Source organism: Lemur catta, chromosome 1 (assembly GCF_020740605.2).
Source record: "Lemur catta isolate mLemCat1 chromosome 1, mLemCat1.pri, whole genome shotgun sequence".
In the NCBI taxonomy this organism is placed as follows: Eukaryota; Metazoa; Chordata; class Mammalia; order Primates; family Lemuridae; genus Lemur; species Lemur catta.
The window spans coordinates 218,302,611-218,328,188 of NC_059128.1; the positions used below are offsets into that span (position 1 = coordinate 218,302,611).

Below are 25,578 nucleotides of genomic sequence, written 5' to 3' on the forward strand. Positions count from 1 at the left end.
AGGTTTGACCAGATCCGACTGAAATACCTTAAGAGCTATGAGAAATATCACTACAACTTCGACACTTCCAGAGGCCTCACCGAGACCCTGTCCAGCAGACTTTGCTCGGAGCGACAAATGGTGCCTTCAAATGACCAGTCCCATTCTCAAAAGTCAAACACTGAGGAACATAAAAAGAGGTGCAGACTCTGAAGGCACTGCTGAACCCTGCAACGCTAGCAAATGGGGGCGTGCTGATTCTCCAGGGGGCTGCACTTAATGCAGGGGAAGGCTGGGGAGAAGGGGAGCGAGCCACGTTAAAGTCAGTTAACACCGCAGCTTCACTCCGGCACCGGCTAAGCGCCTCCGGCTCCCGGACACGCCCCCGGGCAAGGCCTCCCGCTAGCGACAAGCGCACATTTAGGGAAGGGCGGAGGGAGTTAGGTCACAGGCGTTTCAAGTGGGCAGCGCAGCGAAGACCCCACCCCTCATCCCCTGGAGCCCTGCCGGGAGAGCGCAAGACATCACCTAGGACCGAGTGGGCCACCCACCGGGAGATCCTAGCTGCAGCCCCGCTCACCTTGCACTTGAAGCCGGCGGCGGGCGGCAGGAGCTCCCGCAGCAGGACTTTGGCCACCTCGCGGCTGGCTTCCTCGCTCACGAAATGAAGGTTGAGCACCTCGTGCGTCTCGAACTTGGCGAGGCGCAGCAGCGAGCGCAGCGCGACGCGGGCCTTGGCCTGCAGCGCGGCATTGTGCTCTGCCTTGGTGAACATCATCAGCAGGTGGTAGTCCACCGGCCCAGACCCCCCGCCCTCCAGGCTCTTGGCCTTGGCGCCCAGGGCCGGCGCCACGGAGCCCCGCGCCACCTCCGGCGCGGGCGGCGAGGACGCGGCGGGGACCCCGGCGCGGGCCTCCTTCAGCCTCTTGGTGGCGCTGGAGAAGGTCTCCCGGCCCGAGCCCAGGTAGTAGAAGGCGCAGACTGCAAGCGCCGCGACCAGCAGCAGCGCGCAGTAGTGGGAGCGCACGGCGCCCAGGCGCGCCATGGCCCGAGCGCATGGGGGCCCGCCTCGGAGCAGGCCCATGCGCCACGAGCCGGCGGACCCGGCAGCCAGGAAGCGCCGGCGGCGACCGGTACCCCGGCAGCCACTTAGTAGCCCCGGCAGCAGGCGGCGGCCATGGCGGAGGCGTGGCCGCGCTGCCCAGAGCCAATGGCGGGCGCTGACCTACGGAGAGGCGGGGCCAGGGCTGCCGGCAGCCGCCGGGTCCTAGGTTCGGAAGGATTACGGGCCGGGGGACGGCGCGCGGGCTCTCGAGGCCCAGCGGGAGGGGCGGTCCGAGAAGCCAGGCGTCCGGAAGGCCTGCGCGCTGTGCAGCCCGTGAGAACCGGCGCGCCCACGTGCCCCGCCCCAGAGGCCAGATCTCGAAGCTGAGCCTTGAAAGGGACTGAAGCGACCCAGTGCAGGACCTTCGGTTAGCAAAAAGGTAAAGTGGACGCAGGAAGAGGGAAAACTTTTATTTCTGTATCTTTTCTTCCTAATTTGTTGGAGGCTTTAAGTCCTCTCCCCCTCCTCCCTTCATACCTTGGAGACTAGCTGGAGACAGGAATTTAAACTAGCAAGCTGCTTGCCCTTTCACGCTGAAGTAGCAATGACACTTGCGGCGCCTCCCACCGCACTTGGCACCTCTGACACAGACCAAAGGTAATCCAAAGGATGTGGCCAGCAGGGGGACCCCGCTGCCCGAAACACCGTGGTAGTTCAGAGAGCCCCAGAGTAGTAACACCCGAGAGAGTGGTATGAATTCGTATTTACTTTTGAAACAGACTTTGACACTTTATCAAGAGCCTTAATATGTCCCAGGGAGTTCTGCAAATTCTTAACTGAGCCACACTGAGTTAATTTGCCCAAGTTCACACAGCTAGCCAGGGCAGTGTTGACCCTAGATAGTTGAACACTGCCAACTACATAAATAAAAACCCATTAACCTAAATCTTCTAAGAATTGATGGTGCACCAGTAGTTTTGAAGTAAACATGTACAAGTGGTCTGCATGCTTAAAAGAGATCGAGGTGAAAATTCATGGACAAATGCGCATACAAATCCATCTCTCACCGGTTTATGAGCCATACCGTTATTTCTTCAAGTGTGAGTGGAGCCCACCTTTCCCAGAACCACCGTTCATCTCATTTTTAACTCTTGTTCTTTTCAATTGGAGCAACACTTTTCTGAAAAACATCGGACCTCTGAAACAGACCTGCAACAAGTTCAACACAAACTACTCACCTTGCCGAAAAAAAAAAAATAGCAGAATACCACACCTTAGTAATTCATTTGATTTTCACAACTCTATGAGATAGAGGTATTTTACAATTGAGAAAATTGAGGTTTAGAAAATTACCCAAACCGAGCTGGCTGGTAAGTAAGGGAGCCAGGATCTCAACCCAAGTCTTACTGCTTCCAAAGCTCAAGCCTTTAGCCAAGATGAGCTCTAAAAGCAGTAATGAAAGCTCTGAAATGTGTGTATTTTACCACAACCTTCAGCATACGACACTGGTTAAGCTCTGGGGTGGACCGTCCAGGCTGGAACTCCAGCTCTACCACAGCAACTTGTTAGACTTTAGGCAGGTTCTTAATTACCCTGAACCACAATTACACCCATTTGGAAAATGAGGCTAATACTAGTATGCCTATGCCCCATAGGGTTATGAGAGGCAATAGATAACAAGCAGAACAATGCCTAGCACTTAGTAAACAATAAACTATGCTAGAGACACTAAACTTTTTGTTTTTAAAGCCTAAATATCCAACATGTACAAAAATGTAATTTAGCAGCCATAGCTTTCTTGGGTTATTTATAAATACTAAACCCCAAATCTCTATTAAGGCTTTATTATCCATTCCACAGACTCTCCAAGCAGCATGCTATAGCTGTATTATTACATTCTAATTATTGTTCATTAACAAAGGAGAAATTATTCTGGAATTGCAACTTTTAGTCCCTCACCTAATAAGGTGGCTTTTTTCTCTGCCATATATTCTAGAATTAATGTATTTGACAAATGTTTTATCTTTCAAACCTTTAGAAGATCACTACTCCTGGAATTTATGGATAAAAAATAAATAACAAGTTCATTTATGTTTTACATAGGAAGTTAAAAAATACTCATGAGGCTGTTCTTATCTCCAAGTTGCAGCTTATCATTCCCAGTTCTTTGCCCATAAAGAAAAATTAATATTGCAGCTTTCTTAAGTATATTGTTGACTAAAAACCAAAATAGTAGGTTCAAGGTGGCCAGTTAGTCATTTATTCAATAAATATTGAGTACTACATACCAAGCAAACTAGTAGCACCTAAGGATACAGCAGTGAAAAAACAAAAATCCTTGACCTCATAGAGCACACATTCTAGCAGGGGAAAATAGATAAATAAAAAACAGTATGTAGTGTGCCAGATGGTGGTATGTGTTATTTTCTCAGCTTAAAATAGATATATCTGGGTGTATCATACCATAGCTAAGGAGACAAAGAACTCTGGTAAGTACCAATAACCCTTCAGTTCTAACATAAACTTTCGACAAGTTCTCTGATTTCTGACTAGAGATTACTGGTAATTGGTTTTTCCTGTTGTGTGATTTCCACATCTGTAAACCTGGATATATTATCCAGCCTCTTTCTGTTTCAGACCTTGGCTTACATGTCACTGCCTACATGAATGATCTCTAAACACCTCCCATCCTCAACAATTCCATAAGGGCTACCTATATCCTAGGCCCATCTTTCTCCATTACAAGAACTCTAAGAGAACAAGATGCAGGTTTACTTCCTGTTTTTAACCACAATGTCCCCAGTACCTAACATACCACCTGACACACTGAATGAGCCTCAAAAATATATCCACCCATTAAACCAGTATTTTCACTTCTCAGAATTAATCCTAAGGAAATAATTAAGAATGTTCTAAAATATTTGCCATAAGGATAAAGCAGAGCTAGGTTTATGATGGCAAAAAATAAAAATGGAATCAAATGATCATCAGTAAAGTGGTTAAATAAGAATAATACTAGTCATTAAAAGTGATGTATTCAACAAACTGCAAGTGGAAATTTTAAAAAATAACAAATGGAGAAAAACCTATAAATTCAGAGACTAAGAAACATATTAACCAATTGCAATGTATGGAACGTACGTGAATTCTGACTTTAACAATCTATTTTTATTTTTTATAGAGACAAGTTCTCACTCTGTCGCCCAGGCTGGAGTGCAGTGGCATGGCGTAATCATAGCTCACTGTACACTCAAACTCCCGCCTCAGCCTTCCCAGTAGCTGGGACTACAGACTCATGCTACCATGCCACCCTAATTTCTTTAATTTTTTTATAGTGATGGGGTCTCACAATGTTGCCTAGACTGGTCTCTAACTCCTAGCCTCAAGCCATACTCCTGCCTCAGCCTCCCAAAATGCTAGGAATCACTGCACTCAGCCTATTTTAACACACTGACTGCCACACTAGAAAAAAGGTTTTTTTCCTTGGGGCCAAGGTGTTTTATTACGAAAATAGAATAAAAACTTCAAAAATAAAATGATCCTTTCTAATTTAATGAAAAATTTATTTTTTGTTTTTTTGTGCTTGAATTATATGCAACTTGAAAAATAGTTCATGCAGCTCCCAAGGTGAAGAGACATGTGAGTTACATATGCTTCACAAGGCCCCAGGCTCCAAACTCCCGTGAGTTAAATACAACTCACTTGGCAGTTAATGTGTTAAAAATCACATTTGAGACGATCAGAAAAGTATGAGTACTCATTATATAGTTTTATAGTTTAGGGAGTGTTATATTAGAATTTTTTAAACAGTCTTTATCTTTTAGAGTTTAGAGATACAAACTAAATGATTTGCTGGTGAAATGTCTGGGATTTGGTTCAAAAAAATCCAGGGAAGGGGAAAATTGGGTGGGAGTATAAATAAAATGATGTTAGCCATGAATTTATAGCTACTGAAGTTATTTCCTCTACTTTTGTACATGTTTGAAATTTTCCAAAATAAATATATTTTTTAAAATCCTCTCCTGTAGTAAATGAAAAAGTGGGTAACAACTAGTATGATCCTGTTGTATAAATGTATAATCATACACACCCAAAAATCTAGAAGGATATGTACCAAAAAAGTAAGTTTTTCCTTCCGGGCTACCCAACAGAACTTCCTATAAGATGGGTATGTCCTATAATCTGTCCTGTTCAAAACAATAGTCACTAGCCACATGTGGCTACTGAGCTCTTAAAATGTGACAGTATGACTGAGGGACTGAACTCTTTATTTTGTTTAATTTTAATTAATTTAAATATCCACATACAGCTAGTGGATTCCATTTTGGACCAAACAGGTAGACAATGGAATTATGGATTACTGTCTTCCTTTTTATTTACCGTTAAACATTTTTCTGCAATGATAAAACATTGTTTTTGCAATAAAGTAGGCTGTTTTGTTTTCATTTAAAACATCTATTGACTATTAATGTGGCTTCTCTTCTTCACAGAACTATTCTGAAAATGAAATGAAGCTGAACAAAGCAAGTTACACTGAAAAGTTTATGTGTCTGCTTTCAATTAACTTTTAAAGGAAAGCCAAAAGCAGGCAGTGCACTTCCAGTTGTTTTCTCAACCTTCCATCCCTTCAATCCCAATTCAAATAAAAACATGTTTTTGTTTGTTGTTTGTTTACTGTTTGTTTGTTGTTGCTGTGAATATGCAGCATAGATTAGGATCTTTAAGGGTATGTCAATTATAATGGAGAAAAATTAGAGCAAGGGCAAAAAAAAGCCTTTTTGAGGTTTTTAGCCAATCTATTAGGGACCATAACAGCTCTGTGATCAGACAGAAGAAAATACTTAAAAGAGCAAATAGATTTCTTGATTGAAGTAATCAGCAAATAGGATCAATGTGGATCAATTTCAAATGGCTGGGAAGGAATATATTAATAGTACCTTAAATATAACATGTTAACAGATAGGTTGGCAGTGTATTTCACAAGTGGAAGTCCGAGCATAAAAGAACTATGCCAGAGGTGAGATCTTTATTGACTTATTATTGTAATTTTTCAGCATACAAAGTACTTAATCAAGTATAATATTTACAATTCTTACATAATGTACATTTTAGAATAACTACAAAGATAATGTACTTTGCTCCATTTACAATGACAAACTACAGTAAAACTACATTCATGAGTTAGATACAAATCCTCTACATACTAATAAAAAGTGAATGGACTATTGGTTACACATTCTTTAAAATATACCTTTTCACAGGTAGCAAGAAATATTACATGTAATAAGTCTTTATGACTGGAATGATCCAGAAATATCACAAAGCACAAGTAAACACATAGAAAAGTAGCTCATCATTTCCAAAAGTTAACCTTTAGCCTTTGTGTAAAATAAATGGTGCCAACAATCTTTATAATGTAGCAAGCTTTCCCTGTTTAAAATTAGCATCCAAAATGTGGGGAATAGGGAGCTTAAGGAAAAATAAGAAAATTTAGAAAATAACATAGTGAAAAGACAATACAGAGAAAAGTTTATTTAGTCAAACCCTGCTTTGTCCTATGATCCCATTTTAAGAGGATAAGTTTATATAAACAGAAAATAACATCCATAAAACCATATTTATAGGTTATTTGGAAGCATCAAGAAATTGATACATATATGGTGAATTAAAATTATAATGTTTTGCTGTCATTGTTTCTTATTGCAAAAATGTCAAATTTCCTACAATTTGATGTCTTCAAATCCCAGTCTATTCCTTCAAACCTTATATCCAGGTTCTCCAGAATATTTGGAGTCTTTGTTATCAAAACACAAGGAAAGCTGGCAGTCATTATCAGATTTTGCTGCTTTACAATGATTTCAAATCATTTCACGATACAAGTAAAGTGCCTCTGAGTAGTAGTCAGACCTGGGTTATGGTGTCAGCTCTGCCACCAACTAGCAAACCGAGAGAACCACCTCTGCACAACTAGAGGGACACGCTAGGATCAAAAACACAGACAATGTTGGAGCTCAGAGGGTAAGATCTCAGAATTCCTACTGTGAGAATCAGGTGAGATAAAGCAATGCCAAAGTACATTGTAAGTAGTAAAACAGTATACAAAGGGATGTTGTTATACTTTCACCTTGTTTCATTCCACTCATTTTATTTGTGAGGAGCCTTGAATCCAAAAAGGGTAGTGACTACTAGTCCAGTGCTCTTTCCACTATATCATGCAGTTCTAAAATCATTCTGGACATACAATTCTATAAAAATATATCATTTTCCAGCTCACGTCCGTGGTCCAAAGTGCTACTATACAGAAGTATTAATTTGACCATCTAAGAGTGATCTTGGAATGTTTGATTATTCAAAATGGGTAAATTTAGTTTTAAACACAATTTCATTTATTGTGACCACAATTAACATGCATAAAATATATTTTTTAAATACTGCTAACATGTCACAAACCTAAGTTGGTCAGACTATGAAGGTATAACTTTTTTTTTTTTTTTTCAAACTGCAGTCGTGAAGAACCAAAGTACATATTCCAAATTAAACCTGTATGTCTGGGAAAGTAAACACCAAAGTTCATTAAAATCTACAGTGAAAACCAGTATAAATTAGGTGAACACTGTAATGTAGTGAATCCCAGGAAATTTCTGAATTTCTAAGGATTGCATTAAAGGTGATTTTTGAAGTCTTAGAAATCTTAAATATGTTGCAATGAAGCATTACAAATAACTGCTCAATTACCTTTATTCTAGTTCTAACATAAAACTGCATTTTATGAACTCTTCATAGTTAGTGCTGCCCTTCTTATTCTGATATTAATCTAATTTTTGAGTTAGTGAGCTAATGATAATGAGCTAACAGATTAGTAATAAGGAATCAGAAACTAATAATAGCAGATAAGTTATGGAAAGAAAACAAAGGGCAATCACATTGACTAATGAAGCCCAAGAGTATGATTAACATTGTTTATTCTACAATTTCTCACAATGCACTGAAAAATTCACAGCATAACAATACTCAGATTTGTTATATACTATATAAAAGCTATTAGTTGACACAGCTAAATTCACCTAAGAGCCAACCTACCTCGTAACTATTAATTTAAAGCCTTGCTGTTTACTACATCGTTTCTGCCAAATTTAGTCCAAATTAAGTCTCAGCACATTCAAAGAATCAAGCCACAGAAATGTATTTTTATACTGCCAGCCTCCATGCAATATTAAAGATTTAGCTTTCTCTGAAGATATTCACAACCATGATCATCTTTAGGGCACTTCAAATATATCTCTAACCAGTAAGTTTAAGTAGACACTAATTACTGCCACATTAACAATTCAAGACTCAAGCCACAGGAGGTAAGAGTGTCATAAGGAATTGCCTTCAGAGCCACACAGATCCTAGAGGTGATTAGAAGCACCAATGGCCAGATCCAAAAGGAAAACTACCTGGACTTGCTCAAATAAAGGTCAGGATCTTTAGGAGTGAAGTCCTAGGATTAAAACAGGAACAGGCACTGTCAAGGAAAAATGAGGCTTTCTCTTCTCTTTCTTTCTTCCTGTTTATTTTACCATCTTTCTTTTCCTTGACCTTTTTGGACAATTGATAACAAAGTATACTGTAATAAAAATTACAAATCAGATTTTTGCCTTCAGATAAAGTACCTAATGATGATCTGTGACTTTGAGGTGAAACAGGAAAGATTTAATGTTCCTATTATTGTAATTCAAATACAATGTTTAGAAGTTAGCATTTCCTCAGAAATAATTTACAAATATATTTTTATCCTCATATAATATATAGTGACTACTATTAATAAACATTACATGCATGCAATTTGGCCAAATTCTGGAACATTTTTTGTGATGTGAACTTATTTCAGTATAATTTCTGTTTAGATGGATTCTGATTTAATGTTTAATCAATTTACAAAACTCTAGTTATTGGGAGTGAAATGTTAGAAAATTTATTATTTATCCAATTAAATATAATTTCTCTTTTATAAATTTAAAGACCTCTTTTATTTAGAAAGAGTATCAGTAACATTACTTACATATAATTTCTAAAAGAAGATTAAATTTAATTGTTGACAACACTGGAGAGGAACGATAAGGCAAATTATTTGTAGTCAAGACATGTCAATCAAAGATGGAATCAGACTAATTTGTAGCATATAAGTGGTAAAAAGTATATCCATAATATTCTAGAATTCAAAGGTCTGTGATTCATGTAACCAAATACTAAAGCTATATATATGATATAATTTAAAAGAATGTACACTGTGTATAAGTACACAGGATAGATGTAGAAAAAAATAAAAAGCAATTTATTGCTGTATATTTTAATATAAACTGCAAAAAAACGGGGGTTTCTTTGTACAGAGAGATTTTTTTTCACTAGGAGCAATAGCAAAAATGTGTCTTTAATAGAACAAATTTCAAATATAAAAATGTCCTATGTTATTTTATAAATCAACTTTTCCTTGGAAAGTTAAGTTTTGATGAAAGCATAATTTTGCAACATTCAAGTAACCTTTGAAACACAATTTTATTACATCAACAAATTTGTCAAAATTTTAGGAAATCAGCCCAACAATGAAGAAGTACAACTTCTGAACTGGGATCCTTCTGGTGATTTGAAAAAGTAAAAGCTTCTTTTTGCCTCATAAGATGGAATAAATCTAAAGGACTGAACTATGGTCTATACCTGTATAGCCATTGTATGTATGTTAAAGTACGGGACAATACTTTGTCATCTAAGGAGTATAACTGCATTTATGAGCAAATGGGGATTTTTCTAGTTCTAATAATTAAATCACTTGTTATGTGTATGATAGCTAAGCTGCTACCACATACACACACACACACACACACACACACACACACACACACACAAAACCTATTTCTAAATCACCAAAAACCATCAGGGAAGCTAAAGAAAAGACATTCTTGAGGCAGACAGGACAGTTGGCTCCCACTTGACGAAGACATGCTTGAATGAATGATCCTGGGCAAGATGAATGAAAAAAAATCAATGCTACCACCCATTGGCAAAAAAATGAAATTTTGTCTAACCTCTTAGCATCTTGTAACCTAGAAATGGCCTAGATGTAGATTCAACTTTTATCTATAAGAAACAGCCCTTTATACAGGCTTTCTTAAAATAAAAGAGGTCCTAAAGTAGGTTCCTCTCCCAACTACTAGAGGTCTACGTTTTAATTTATAAAAATATCAATGAATGGGTACCTTTTTCCAAACCACTCAATATCTACCAAAATTAAGTAGAACAAAAGCAGTAAAAATTTGCAAATTTTCAGCTGTATACATTAGGGGTCACCAAATTTCATATTTTCCCCTTTTTTAAAAAAAATCAGAATTTCTGTGAATCTTGCTGGAAACGATTTAGTTTCTCTGGATTATTGGATGCCATTTGGGAAAAATCACGAAAAATGTCCTGGTACGTTTCATCACCTGCATGGAAGTAAAATAAGCACAGTTTTAAAATTTATACAATTAAAGTATTAATAAGACAACATTCATTTTTATGACTAGTAACTATTTTATAATTCACTACATTAAACTTTTGTTCAGATGAGCATTTTTGGAAGGAAAAAGGCCAACTAAATTTAAATGCTGAAAAATTATATAATGAAAGAAAAAAAAAACTATACCTGAAAAAAGCACCTCAGATGCAGCCACAGAGGAAAATTCAGAGTTAGAAAAGAGCAAAGATGCAAGTGTTTAAAGCAATGTAAAGAAATACATTTATTAACACATGAGAAATAAAAGTCATTCGAAATGATGTATAGTAAACAAGACCTTATTTAAATAAATATTTCCCTTGATAAAGGCCAAAAGAAATGAACAAAACCAAATATTAATATTCTTGATGGATGCAAGTTATTAACAAGACAAACTGATAATCAGATGGGGGAAATATTATCTTTTAACTAAAAATAAAACAGAATGTAAAAAAGTAATTCTTTACTTGAACTTTAATGCTTAATTAAAACTAAAGCATCTAATCACTGCGTACCAAACTTATAAAATAAAAAACCTAGAAAATGACTATATTTTATAGCTTCACATTTAGTCAGAAGTTTTTTGTTTACTGTAGGCCATATGAGCAAGAATGCTATGGCAAAATGGGAATAAATACCAAAGACATCTGTTAGAGTAATAAACATATGTATATATGTACAAATATGCTTGTAGAGAAGTAGACTACAGATATTGATATTATAGCAGACTGAATACTATTTTTCTTGTCATGAGAAATTAAACATATATATATATATATATATACACCAACAGATTAATTCCTCAGACAAAGGAATCTTATTTTCAAGATAAATCATTCATCATGAATGCTTCCTGCTAAACATTAGCTTTATACAGATGCTTGGCACAGTTCTGTTCTCAAGATTTAGACCATAAAATACTGTTTTAGATTACTATTGTTATAACATGTTTTTATAATCATTTCCCATTAGATACCTTGCATCCATCTTATCACAAACTCATTGCTACAGTTGTTGTTAATAATGCAGTAAGTTCTGTCAGTTTTTAAAAAGCGAGATTTTTGAGGCAAGAGATGCCATACCAAAAGCTAGAGAATTAGAAAAAAGTTGGGGGATGGGGATAAAGATCTAGTAAAAAGATCTTACAGCATAACCCAAGATTTTCAATTAAAAAATTTTAATACTTTAAATATTTTGTCATTTTTAATATTTAGTCTTTTTAAAAAGCAATTTATTAAAATCTCTATATAGTTTTCATTTAGCCCTGGAAATTTATTCACGACCTGAATTAATTAATTAAACTAATCAATCTACCTTAAAAAGAAAAAAACAGTAAGAAAAGAATATTAATAGGTTGGCTGAGAATAACAACACAGATAGTAAAATAAAAACTAAAATAAAAATAAAGGTTGATATACTGGAAAAACTGGCAAGACAATCCAAGTATACCATGATTTCTTAAAAGTTTACTGCCACATCAAAAGAATACTACAATCTATTTCCATTTTTAGTCATTCTAAAAGATATAAAATAAACTGAGAAGAGAGCAACATTAAATAGCAATTAATAAGTACAAAATATTTTAAATCTTTTCTTGTTTTTAGATGCTGAATTAAAATATTTAAAATATTTATTGTAAACATTATAAATATTTTTAAAATACTATTTAAACTGGATAGTCTGGAATTTCACTTTCCAAGAAGTGTAAAGTGCAGATTATAATACAAAAATACCACACTGATTTTACCATTCAACACTAGAAGTAACTTAAAAGGCACACATTATACATTCAAGAAGAAATAGGAAGGATCTAGCAGATACTAATGCCAAATAGTTTACAGATAGCACCAGATGAGCATTCTTAAGTGTTACAACAGTACAATGGCAATATATGGCTTCTACTATTAGCAATGCATATTTTGTATAACGAGCTGTGAGATTTTTTTAAGTGGTTTTACAGTTTTTGCTTTTAAATCATCTAGTACCTATAATGCAAGTACATTTTAGAAGAACCATTGTACCATGCAAAACAAATTGTAAGAACCTTTCATTGACTGAATTAAATGCTTCTTTGAAGGAAAGTGTTGGTGCTATAATAATCATTGGTTTCACTGACTTAATACATTTAGAAAAAGTTAATACAATACAAAAGGAAGTTTCCACCTTCACATACACACACAAAACTTTCTGTTAACATTTAGTTTCTAACAAAACGTTCGCACACTGTTAATATACTACCTTTCTTAGACCTCAAAATATGTTGTCACACACAAATGTTATGAGAACAATAGTGACTAAGATATTTAATATAACGAACATAAGTTGAACTTCAATGTGATTATTTAAAATTTAAATATAATTTTGATCAGTTAGAATTTTTCCCAAGGCAAATATAATTTGTCTACACTAGAACACATAAACAACTACCCAGAATATGCTGCCCTGGAATGTTCCCAGAAGTATATTTGAGAGTGTACTATAAATGGTAAATAACTAATCACCCAATATTTATAATGCTAAGCATATTCTTTAAATTACCTAACCACATTCTATTTCCCTTCGGAGAGTTAACTTTTCTATGTGCCTAGACAGTTTTGAATTTTTAAAATGTAGACTACTGTGTTTCAACTGAGTTTAAGTTCATTTTTAATTTTTGGTGTTCAAAATATTATACCAAAACAGATTTTGCTCTTGAAATCAACTCCCTCAAAGGGACAGCAGCACCTAAGACCCACCCCCAGGTGATCATATGCATGACCCTGACCCTGCTGGGCTGGTAACAGCTTCCTTTGATAACTGATTATCAGTGATAATCAGTGATTCCCAACTTTTGCCTGCTGCGTACTTACATAACCAGTACTGGGTCCCTAAAGCAGTGATTCTCAACTGGCTGAGAACCCGCCAAAGATTAAGAAGAGTCACAGAACCAGAAACTGTAAGAACCACGAGACTGGTTTTCAACAATTTAGAGTGGGGTGTGCTATTTCCTTCACCCACCCAGGCCTCCTGAGAGCTGCAGGGACTGCTAAAGAGTGACTCATCCTCCCTTCAGAAAATGTGTGCTCTTACATCGTCTTGCAGGAACTTAAGGTTGTAGACAATTTACAAGTGGGGTTTGCTAGAAATAGGTCTATGATTACCTGAATCTGTTAAATGATAGAGCTCTTCATTATCAAAAGATTGAACATACCTGCATTTAAAAATTACCCAGAGTTCTGAGGTTTTCTTTCTATTGCTAAGACAACCCAAAAAAGGATCCCAATAAAACAATCAACCAAAGTCTATGACAGAAAAATTTACAATGATAAGCAGAAGAAAAACAAAGATCCACTGCCTGAGCCAAACATGTCTGCTCTCCAAAGACTCATCAAGGAAAAGAAACGTAACCAGAGAGCAACTGTTGTGCCATTTCACCGCGTCACCTGTACAAGCATAAAATTACTTTGCTTTAAGTTAAATAAATATTAGCTACTCTGAATGAGTTAAAAATCTATTTTCAAGATGATCCTGAAATAGATCAAAAAAATCTCACTTTATTCTGATATACTATTTCCAGAATTCTGATCTATTTATTAACCTCCAAACTAAAATTTGAGAATAGTAGAGACTTGTTTCAAAATGAGACTTTTTTCAAGTCTTCATTAAAATAAATTGGAAAAATCTATATTTCTACCAGTAGAGAAAAATATATATATATATAAACTTATACATAAACAACAGTGAAAGAGACATTTGAATGCGCTTAAATGGTGGCAGCAGAAGCCCAAGCAATTTGGGTAGAACTGGAGGTGGTAAGAACATAGAGGCCCTGTCCTTTCAAGCTTCCCAATTCCAGAGAAGAGTTGACCACCGACCTTCTGACTAATCAGCAAACACCTTAAGGAAACACCTTAAGGAAAGAGCAGCTAACCAAACATTTAAGTTTAAAATTTCAGGCGGAAAAAATTTGTTTAACTTAAAATCTTGAAGTTCACTCTGATCTCACAAATATCAGGTCATATCCTTTGAGCAATTTTTATTTTAAAGTGCTTAAACACAAAGGCCTCAAAAATGGCCTAGTAATACTATCACTTAAGAATATTTGCTACAAAATTATAACTTATTTAAAATCTAACATTCAAGTTTAAAACAAATGGGTGAAATCCAGAATTAATGCTAGAGCTTCACCCTTAATCAGCACTGTTACATCTTGGAATATCATGAGTCAATAGTACTGTATGATCCATAGGATTAAAGTGGGACACCCTAGATTAGAAGTATCTAGCTGAAGTGCCTCTGTTCTCAAAGTTCTTACTTGTTCCCTATTAAATTAGGCCAAAAATAAGTAGTAAATACAGTCCTTTGAGAAAAGAATGGCTATACATTGATATTAATTCTATATTAATCTGGTCAAAATAAATGGCTGAAGCTAGCATAAAGTACAGAAATCTCAAAACATATTTAAACAAAAAGAAGAAATGATACTACCAGGCCACTTTAAAAATAATGTATCAATATTCATTTTTTAAAAAACCAAATATGCTCATTATAAACTGAGCATTCTCAAGTATTTTAGTCATAAATTCCTGAAATTTTTTACTAATATGTATATGAATTTATATGAAATAAATTAGCAATTTATATACTCAAATTCATGAAACTAGAGATCCAATAATTATTCTCTTCTTGTGAAGAATGTGTTCATCAAAGAGAGGAATCTGGTGAGCAACATTTCTTCCTTTTCATGACATCTTGATTCAAAGGTGAAAATTACTCAAAATGAAAGGAGGTGATCATAAGTTGAGATTTATCTAATATGTCTACTTTGCCATCAGGGTCACAAAAAATTGTTCTAAATACTTCCACTTATCTAACAGATATTGTACAATTGCTTTGGGCAAAGCTAAAGGTAAAATAAGAACTTTTCCTTCAACCTTTTATACTAACTCCACTCCCATCATGGACTTCTCAACCTACTGGTAAATTTTTTATTTTAAATTTTCAACTCATTTTTAGACTGGAGTACAAAACTCATCAATAAACTTTTTCTTGGCATTTTCCATACTGACTTTTTATAGCCAGAGACTTGGTGATTTGTTTTTTTTTTTCCCTGAACACAATTTATAGAAATTCCCTGAATAACAAAAAGAAAACAATTTTGTTATATTTACTTGACAGCTAAAAAGAATTCCAAAAAGAAAACAACTATTTTGCTGCTGTAAATATATAAAGAATACTTTTACCATTCCATTCACGTCACTGGAATGTATATGGAAGACGTGTACAGCAGATAAAGAAGTCAGCAGCCAGAGTTAAATATAGCAAGTAAATGTGTACTGCAACAGAAATATTTATGGATTTTTAAAGGCCCAGGATTAGCCACCCAAGAATTCAGGAAGTACAGTACATAGCTAACAACTCACAATTTACAAGTAGGTTATAAAAACTCTCTAGTATCACATTAGTTTACTAAAGAACTATGAATCTTCCAATTGTAAACTGATAAATTCCTGAATGCATTTCTTATACTGCATTTCAGTATGGTTATTAGTAGAATATTGACCTGGCTGTCCATAAAGTCCTTCTGATTCCCGCATCTCTTCATTCATTCTTGCTAAACGTAACCTAAAATTAAATAAAAGGATCTTTTAGATGAAGTCATACAATATAAATGTTCATAAACAAATGAAGTATAAAAGCAGGCAATACATGTACTAATACAATTTTTTTCATTTGCCACTAAAATAGACTGGCTTTTAGTTTATCAGACCCATCAATCTGAGACAAAAAAGCAACTACATCTCATCTTCATACAATTCTTATGAGAAAAGGCAATAAAAGATTCCTGACAAGTGCATTTCAGCTCTATTAAACACTTCTAGCAGCTTGCTTCCTCCAGACTCCAAAGAATTCCTGACTCCTACAGTAGCCTGTCAAGTTTTAACTGCCAGCTGCTAAAATTACTATAAGAACCCGTCATAAGTTCACTCTGGCTCACCCTCAGGGGAGGTAGTGCCAAACATAAACAGCAGCGTTATCTCTAAATACTGGGATTATATTTTGATATACAAACGTAACAAGTGACTATGGGTAACCAAGATCTTCTCAAGGTTACCATCTTGGTTATACATTCTTTTTTTGGGTTATTCATCCTGGCAGAAGACATGTAACACTGAATTATGAAGACAAGTATTTCCTCCCATTTTTAAAAATGAGCAACATTTTGAAATAGGCAAATATTTTCTTTGGTACTCTTCTCCTACTTTGTACTGCTTGCCTGTCTTTTGGGCCACCAAATATCCACTGCCTTTTCAGACCTCCATCATCCTCTTCTGACACGTTCTCTCCGGCAACTGCAGCATCTCATGGAGCTTTCCTATTTTTAAAGTACCCCAATTCCCTTCATCTCCTCTCTCAACCACTGAGTGATTTAACAATAGCTCCATAAGTCTTCCTTTGGTATCTGGATTTTAGAAAGGATACTTATTTACAAAAATTCTTAAGTGAAACTGAAGTCCTCACACAAAGTAAAATGAAAAAATTTAGACAATTTGAGAACAGGCAGTTTTGAGGGAAGGGGCCATTGCTATATAGGAATTGCCTGGGAAGCTGCACCCAGAGTTAATTTCTCTATACTATTCCTATCTTTTCTTTAGTAACTTCTTTCTCCGATTCTAAATGTATAATGACTTAATAGTTCTAAATTTACCCAGAATAGCCTTCACAATAACAATTAACCCTCGAGGGAATTCAGGAAAGGACATTGAGAAAGTATGTTTGGCTGTTTTGTTTTTTTTATTTGGCAGGGGTTAGGGAGGGGTGATAGATGGCAAATCAAGAATTCACAGTGGAAGCTTAGCAGTTCAAGGCAACCATGGGAATTTCTCTTCGTAAGTAACTGAGATTCATTTACACTACTATTTCTACTTTTGGTATCCGCAGGGGTCCTACATCCAATACCCTGCAGGGTGACTATAATAGATTGTATGGAAAATACTCAAGTAAAAAGGAAATACTTACAAGGTTACTATATCAGCATTGGCTGCTTCCACAGCTATGCTCAAAGGGTCTTTCCCTTCTTCATCAGTGGCATGTTGATTGGCACCTCGTTTTAGGAATAAACATACCTGCCTATTTAAAGAAACATCATTTTTGAGATATCGTCAATAAGAAAAATATTAGTATTCACCTTAAAAAATAAAAAGCACTACCCTAACTTAAAGAAATAACATTTTATATGGAAATTCTTGATTAATTCTACAAATATTTATCAGACACTAACTAATAATAAAAATTTACCAAGATCAACATATTTATACATCTCAAGGTATTTTCATATACATTATTTTATTTAATCTAGTACTATGGGGCATCATGGAATACATAAATTATGATCCCTACCCTCAACAAATAACCTAAAAAGATGTACACAGGTACCTATTAATATAAACTTAAAACAAAAGATCATTATTTGAGATTAAAGAAAGCCAAGGCAATGTAAATATCGTAATATATTCATGAAAATACAACATCGAAGAGTAGAAAGTAATCTTCCTGTTGTACTCCACAGGCATTTATATCTTGAAGAAACTGACAAAAATGGAGGAAAAAAGACTGAGCACAGTGGCTCACTCCTATAATCCTAACATTTTGGGAGGTGTGGTGGGAGGATCGCTTAAGCCCAGGAGTTTGAGACCAGCCTGAGCTGGTCTCATAGGAAGATCATCTCATAGGAAGATCTTCATCTCTACAAAAAATAGAAAAATTAGCCAGGTGTGGTGGAATGCCCCTGTAGTCCTAGGTACTCAGGAGGCTGAGGCAAAAGGATTGCTTGAGGCCAGGAGTTTGAGGCTGCAGTTAGCTATGATGATGCCACTGCTCTCTAGCCTGGGCAAGAGAACACAATGACTTTGTCTCAAAAAAGAAAAAAAAATATGAAAGAATAGGTGAATAGAGTCTATGAAATAAAATAGGAAGAATTTTGATAGTTAAAGAAGAAAAACAGCCCAGGCATGGTGGCTGTAGTCCCAGCTTTTCAGGAGGCTGAGGTGGGAAGATTGCTTGAGCCTAGGAGTTCAGGGCCACAATGCACCATGACTGTGCCTGGGAATGGCCACAGCACTCTAGCTAGGCAACACAGTGAGACACTGTCTCAAAAAAAAAAAAAAGGATGAAGAAGAAAACACAAAGGGTGAGTTACCTTAAATACTACTTTCTTTAAGTATAGAAAAGTTTCTATGATGAAGTTATTGAACAGAATCTCTTTGCTGATAGAAGGAAAGAAAACATGTTATAATAAAAATAAAAGATGCTATTTAAAAAAACACAAAAAAAACAGCTTCTTGCTTAGCCAGGTAATAATAATGGGAGAGCCTGAGATGTTTTATTAAAAAATAATCATCTAAGACACAAACTTTCCACATAAGGCCAATATCTTGACTTCACTGATACTTTCTAATAGAAAGTCCATTTTCACGGCTTTATTGTACAGTGAGTTTTAATGTTGCTCCAGAAGCCACAATGTCAAAAGCCCAAACTAAGAATTTAGTTTAGAATGGACTTTAGCTACCCCATGGAAAAAATAAAATTGAAAAGTTACAAAATTTTCCCAAAATAGGTTGGGTGTGTGTAAGCTATGTAGATAACATATGTGTACAAATCTAAATGCATGTAAACACAGAATTAAGTTGTCTGACAAAATCACCACAATTTCAGTAACAGAGGAGGTTAAATACTAAAACTGATCTACTGAATGACAAGTTAAGGTTGAAGTAAAATATGCAATTTTCATAGCTGAAAACTAATAATAGCTTTTTTCTGAATAAGATTTTTTACCTTTCAAATGCCATCATGACAATATAAGTCACAGGAATGTATCCCTTTACAAACGCTATCTAATGATTTAATTTGGAAAAAAAAACATTGGTTCAAAATAATTTCTGAAATAAAATCTACTTAAATATTTAAGCACTATAGTTACCCTGTGTGCCCTAAGACGGTTGCATGGTGCAGTGGTCCCCGTCCTTGGACATCTCTTTGGTTCACATTAGCACCATTCTGTAGGAGGAATTCACATGTCACCAAAGAGCCCTTAAATGAAAAAAAAAAAAAAAAAGAGGATTAACAATGTACACAAACAAACAACAGAAAGCAGTAATACAATTTCTAAAATAGTATAGTTTTATTTACTTTACTCAAAAAGCATTTCCATTACATTCTCCTCAAAAGAAAAAAAAAACCTCCAACAAAAGCAGAGAAATGATAAATTATATTATTTTCTTCCCAAGAACAGCTTCTATGAGGGATTCATTTGCAGTTTGTGAACTAGCAAAACACACTACATACTTTCATTATTAGAATTTTCTTCCATTATGAAAAAAAAATCTGAAATAATCAAAGTGATGCTCAGAAATCACCAATAGCTGCACAGAAGTTCCTTCTATATTCCAACTCATCTCTTAAAGCAAAACATAATATTACAGCCATGTTCAGAATGCATTATGATTTTTTATGTTTTACTACCACTGAAAACGTCAATGTATAAATTCGTACCCCTAATACAGCCTGAATAAGCGGTGTTGCTTTGTTTTCCTCTGAATTAGCCCAGTTCACATCTGCACCGTGAGCCAAAGCCTCAGCCATTTTAGGAAGATTTTTTTCATATGAAGCCCTATAAAGCTGAAGTCCTGGATTAAGATGTTTAGAGTCAAGAAACACAGAAGAATCTTGCCTTTCTCCTTCTGAAAAGGAAACACAAATACCTCAATAAAATAAGCTCTTATTGAAAGTCATATACTATACTTTTAAAACATGAGCTCTTGGAGGGGGAAATAATTATTTAATAGGTAGAATTTCAGTTTTGCAAGATGAAAAGAGTTCTGCGGATGGACAGTGGTAATGGTGGCACAACAATGTGAATGTACTTAGTGCCACTAAACTGTACACTTAAAAATGGTTAAGATGGTAAATTTTACCTTCTGTGTTATTTTACCACAATTTTTAAAAATATCAATAAATGAACTCTTAAACTTATCACAATGTGAAAGCTGTGACATAAGAAACCATTAATCTATCATAATGAGTTTATAGGAGATTTTCACATAGATATCTTATTTCCCATAGAATAATCACACCCCAAACATTCAAACTTCTTCTCTTATAAAGACATCAACTGGTACGCTAAGCCTTTCTGGTTTTACCAGTATATAATGGATAGGTTAATTACTCTATACTAGATTAAAATTGGTTATATTCCTATAAGCTTGGACTTAAGAAGCAGTAAGAAACCCTAAAGAATTTTACTACTAAACCTCGCTTCATTCCTAGGATGGTACAATACCACCACAATTTGCACTATAAGCAGTTCAAAGAATTTGAAGAATGCTTATTCCCCTGAGTACCCTGCAGGATCAAAATCACTGAAATCATGAGGAGAGAATACAGAAAGAAAGCAAAGGTCAGAAGGAAAATTTAGCAGCAAGGGAGCTGATGATCTCTTTCTCTAGAGAAGAAAAGAGAGCCGCAAGAAAAGATAAATAATAATAAGACTTTAAAAAAAAGAATAATAATATACACAGTTCATGTAGATTAAAAATTACCGTCAGTTACTGGAAAGGCACTTTTAGCACATATCATGAGGCTTGGAAGGATGTACAACTAGGAGAGAACTTCCAAATATAAAAAGAAATAGCTGCTTTCTCATTTAGAAGTATTACTCCTCCCTTAGTACCTTCTAGAAGACTAACCACCTCTCTTAGAAACTATTTCATCAAGACTAGGCATTTACTACATATATTTTTCAGCAAACAATACCAATTAACATTGAATTTCATCAAAACTTACCAGGTTCATATAAACTATTGGCTGACACTGTGGAGGGTAAAGATTCTCTTCCATCATCAGAGCTCTGCTGGATTCCACTGTCATTACTTTTGACTGTTTTAAAGAAAAAATTGGCTAGTGATTAAAGTTCACGTCATTTAGAAATCAATCTCCCACAAACAAGGTTTTAAAATGAGCTCTTGCACATCAACATGAACTCAGGCACCACTGGTAGAATACCTTTAAGACAATTTTAATCCTTTTGAACACTTATTTTATCAAGATATAAATCAATCACAAAGCCTGAAAATAAATTTATTTTCAGAGTTGTAACACATCTCATTACCCCATAATATGTCAGGGGTAGTAAAGCGCTTAATTCATTGTATGACTGTAAGTAATGTGTAATCCTGAGACAATGGGTAACATCTAGAGAAATGGCCACACCGCACAATGACCACTGGCACAGACTTGGAATGCTCCACAAGAGTAGTACTTACTACTACGCAGTTTTGAAGAAGTATCAAAGTAGGAGAAGAGTGAATCTAGCTCATCAGGACAGAACAGAGACTCCCGCCTGGCCTCGTCGCTATTTACAGCAATCACTGGGGACATGCAAGTTAGCAAAGCACAAAGCAGGCCATAAGAAGGGAAAAGGGCAGGAAAAAAACGTTACTGGGAAAAATTTAGGAGGAAAAAATAGGAAGGAAATCAGGCAGTTAATCAGATACTTAGGGCTTTTGGAATGACAGATTTATAATTCCCATCTCCCCTTGCATTTTAAGCAATTTTATTCCTTAAAATATACACATTACCTAGAAATGTGAATTATCATGGCATTATTTAAATTTAACTGTTTTAAAGACATAGAAATCCAGTTTTTCCTTAGAATAAGTAGAAGGAAACAAGTTTTTTAGCATTTAAAAAACCTACAACGGCTACTCATTCAGGGATTATGAAAGTGACTTCAGTTTAAGAAAATATTTATATACAAAAGAAGGAAGTTATAATACCTGAACTTTGGGCAGATGCTCTGAGTTGGTCACCTGGCCCAAGTTTAGAAATGCTCAGCCTCTTTTCTTCGTAACTTTTGGAGACAATCTTTGTTTCCTGCTCAGGAGGTGATGATGATATAGAATATTTATCCACAAATTTCCTCTCCACATATTTTGCTCTGATATATGCCTCCTTCTCCTGTCTGGTATACATAAAAATGTCATCATGTTCTGCTTAATCCCTTAGCGTGGCTAATACTAAAAAGAAGCTATTATATATTGAATATTTTCAGACAAAGTCACTGAATCTAATACTAGTTAAAACTGAATCTGTGACATTATATAACATGTTTTCCTTCTAAATATTTAATGAACTATGATTTTATACTCAAATGAAATATAAACAATAACCTAACTGAAAAATCATAAGTATTAACAAGGCACTCTTTTACTGTCTTAATTTTTATGCTCATTCACTTCTATATATACACCCTCACGTTTTTTACAGAACGAAAAACATTACCAGGAAAACTTAAAAATTTATAGAAATTAACTTTAATTTTGTTTTTCCTTGAAGAAATAATGGCATATACTGAACTATCACTATTGATGGCCATAATTTTTCATAAAACAACTATAAAACAAAATAGCCTTCTTAATTTAAGGGGAAAAAAGATGTCATATTTAAAATTTTTGATTTATGATATAGTCATAAAATGCCATGTCTGTTCTATACTTTTTCTTACTTATATACTTTTACAATGCTTAGGTCTTCCGCTGAAGTAGAGGGATAGTTCAAGGTCTGAAATAACTCAGTCATACTTCAGCAAAAAATTAAGATTCTGATTTAAATGACATTGGTTTATCAAGTGGTAAATTTTTTTTTTTTTTTTTTTTGGAGACAGACTCTCACTCTGTTGCCTGGGCTAGAGTGCCATGGCATCAGCCTAGCTCACAGCAACCTCAAACTCCTGGGCTCAAGCGACCCTTCTGCCTCAGCATCCCGAGTAGCTGGGACTACAGCCATGTGCCACCATGCTCGGCTAATTTTTTCTATATAGTTTTAGTTGTCCAACTAATTTCTTTCTTTTTTTTTTTTTTTTAGTAGAGACAGGGTCTCACTCTTGCTCAGGCTGCTCTCGAACTCCTGAGCTCAAACGATCCTCCTGCCTCGGCCTCCCAGAGTGCTAGGATTACAGGCGTGAGCCAACATGCCCAGCCTCAAGTGGTAATTTTAAAATAGTATTGATTATACGCAAACATTTAGTCAAACACAAAATCTCAACATAGGATTACAGCAAATAAAAATTTAATGCCTAAAATAAAGAATTGTAAAGACTAAAAACAGCATCAATAACAAAAATTACGGGTTTTGAAGGCACTGATTCCTACCCACTTCATTCAATGAGCCTCCTTATATAGAATTGGAAGCATAATTTCAAACACAGCAATTAAGCAGTCTCCCCTACCAGAGGTACCCTTTTCATCTTTGTTTCTTCAACATTATAATGCCATGCATGAAGTATCTGATTAACAAATATTTGCTAAACTAAGTCAAAGTAAAATTATTCATTGTAGGCTGCAGAAACTTGATCCTTTCATTATGAACAGATTATCTCTTTTTGAATGCCTACCACTAACAGAACTTTGGTCTATTTTAACTGTTAAGAGCTTTTAGAGTCCTATGTAGGACCTTAATTTTTAAGATTCTCTTTCCTTAAGATTCTCTTAATTTTTAAGATTTCTCTTTCCTCTAGAGACTATAATTGATTATCTGATCAATAAAACATAATTATCTATTCAAAAAATTATCTACTCAAGAGATAGCCACATTTGAACAGAAGCCGTAATGACTGCTTCTAAACATTCTGTCTCAAGGTTATACATCAATTACTATAGTGAAATAAAAGCATAGCTATATTCCTGATTAGAGAAAAAAGGTAGCATATTAAGACAACTGGAATAGTACCTTTGTCCTGGTTGTGGTTTCTTTATTCCCATTTTTTCCACTTTAGCTTCATAAACCCGATTTATAACATCATTCCCCAATTCACACATAAGCTGTTTGTCGGGAAAATAGAAAAATAAGCTATAAAGTCCTTAAAATAAGCTAAAATTTAAAAGTCCTTAAAGCAAGTACATCTAATCCCCTTGCAATTGCTCGTTCCACAAAGTTTAAAGTTAAAATAAAATGAAACAAGAACTGACAGCAATATTATCACTTTGCCATTCTTCATCAGAGTATCTCCCCTAGAAGATTATCATCCCTACCAGACTCTTTCTATTTATCTACCTATTTACATATCACAACTATTACACCTATATGTACACAGTAAGGCAAGAAGCATGGCAAAGCATTACCTATACCATAATGTATAGCAAGTACTTGTCAGTACTAGGACAATGAATTAAAAATTAAATATCTATTCTTTTCAGTTTTCACTTCTAATTCCTCAAAATATTCAAATCTACAATATTTATAACATTATTAAAATATTTTTGGACTTCTACCTCTCCTTGGGTTCTGTCTCCAAATAACAACCAACTCCTAGTTATATGTTCCAAAATCTTTTAGATTTTCCTTTCCATCTGTCCATTCACCTCTTTAACTCAGTTCAAGCTCTCCTCGCCTCACTAATAAATTATATATGTAGCTTCTCTGTTAATTAAGATAATGAATGGCTAATTAAGATAAGAGAATGGAACCCATGTTTCTAGCTGTGCCCAATTCCAGGCTTGACCCCTAGAGCAAACATGCCTATGATGTCAAGATACAGATCACACAAACGATTTCCCTGAAAAATTATATCTGGGTAACAGATACTGCATATAAACTAGGATGACATAACCAGTAGTTATAAGGTATTGGGACATGTGAGTTGGTGGGAGGGGGGAAGGCCTGGAATGAGACAGCAAGAGAATAAAAATGCTATCTGGACCCAAGAATAGGAGCAAAGTCTGGGAAGGTCACTCTCTAAAAGTGTACAATAGGCAGCCAGGACAGCATGGTTTTCCTTTCTTCCCTTTTCCTTAATCATGATCTTTTTAAGGATCCATTACTTCTATGACATCCCTCTGTCATGGTTTTCTTCCCTTCTTTCCATTACCTCTCCCTCTCTGTGAGTTTCTCTCCCTTGACCCCATAGCCCAGCTACTTATAAATTTTAAATGTGCTATTTCCTTCTTTGAGCAATTATTACTTCTAGTTTTATATACCACATTTTTCATTTTTAAAGTAAAGATACTAG

General features: G+C 35.5%; 2 protein-coding genes across 2 annotated transcripts in view; both read right to left on the reverse strand.

Moving 5' to 3' along the window:
• The window catches only part of XXYLT1 (xyloside xylosyltransferase 1), a 160,792-nt gene extending 159,639 nt beyond the window's left edge, over nt 1–1,153 (reverse strand). The window contains exon 1 of the mRNA XM_045539990.1: nt 560–1,153. Within this exon, the coding sequence (XP_045395946.1) occupies nt 560–1,063 (504 nt within the window). The 5' untranslated portion in view covers nt 1,064–1,153. The remainder of the gene's footprint in view (nt 1–559) is intronic.
• A 4,875-nt stretch (nt 1,154–6,028) lies between these two features.
• ACAP2 (ArfGAP with coiled-coil, ankyrin repeat and PH domains 2) overlaps nt 6,029–25,578 on the reverse strand; it is a 130,268-nt gene continuing 110,718 nt past the window's right edge. Inside the window, exons 16-23 of the mRNA XM_045539991.1 lie at nt 24,300–24,391; nt 22,349–22,533; nt 21,357–21,449; nt 20,067–20,254; nt 19,495–19,604; nt 17,535–17,645; nt 16,078–16,139; nt 6,029–10,485 (exon numbers count right to left, since the gene is read on the reverse strand). Coding sequence (XP_045395947.1) covers nt 10,385–10,485; nt 16,078–16,139; nt 17,535–17,645; nt 19,495–19,604; nt 20,067–20,254; nt 21,357–21,449; nt 22,349–22,533; nt 24,300–24,391 — 942 coding nt within the window. The 3' untranslated portion in view covers nt 6,029–10,384. The remainder of the gene's footprint in view (nt 10,486–16,077; nt 16,140–17,534; nt 17,646–19,494; nt 19,605–20,066; nt 20,255–21,356; nt 21,450–22,348; nt 22,534–24,299; nt 24,392–25,578) is intronic.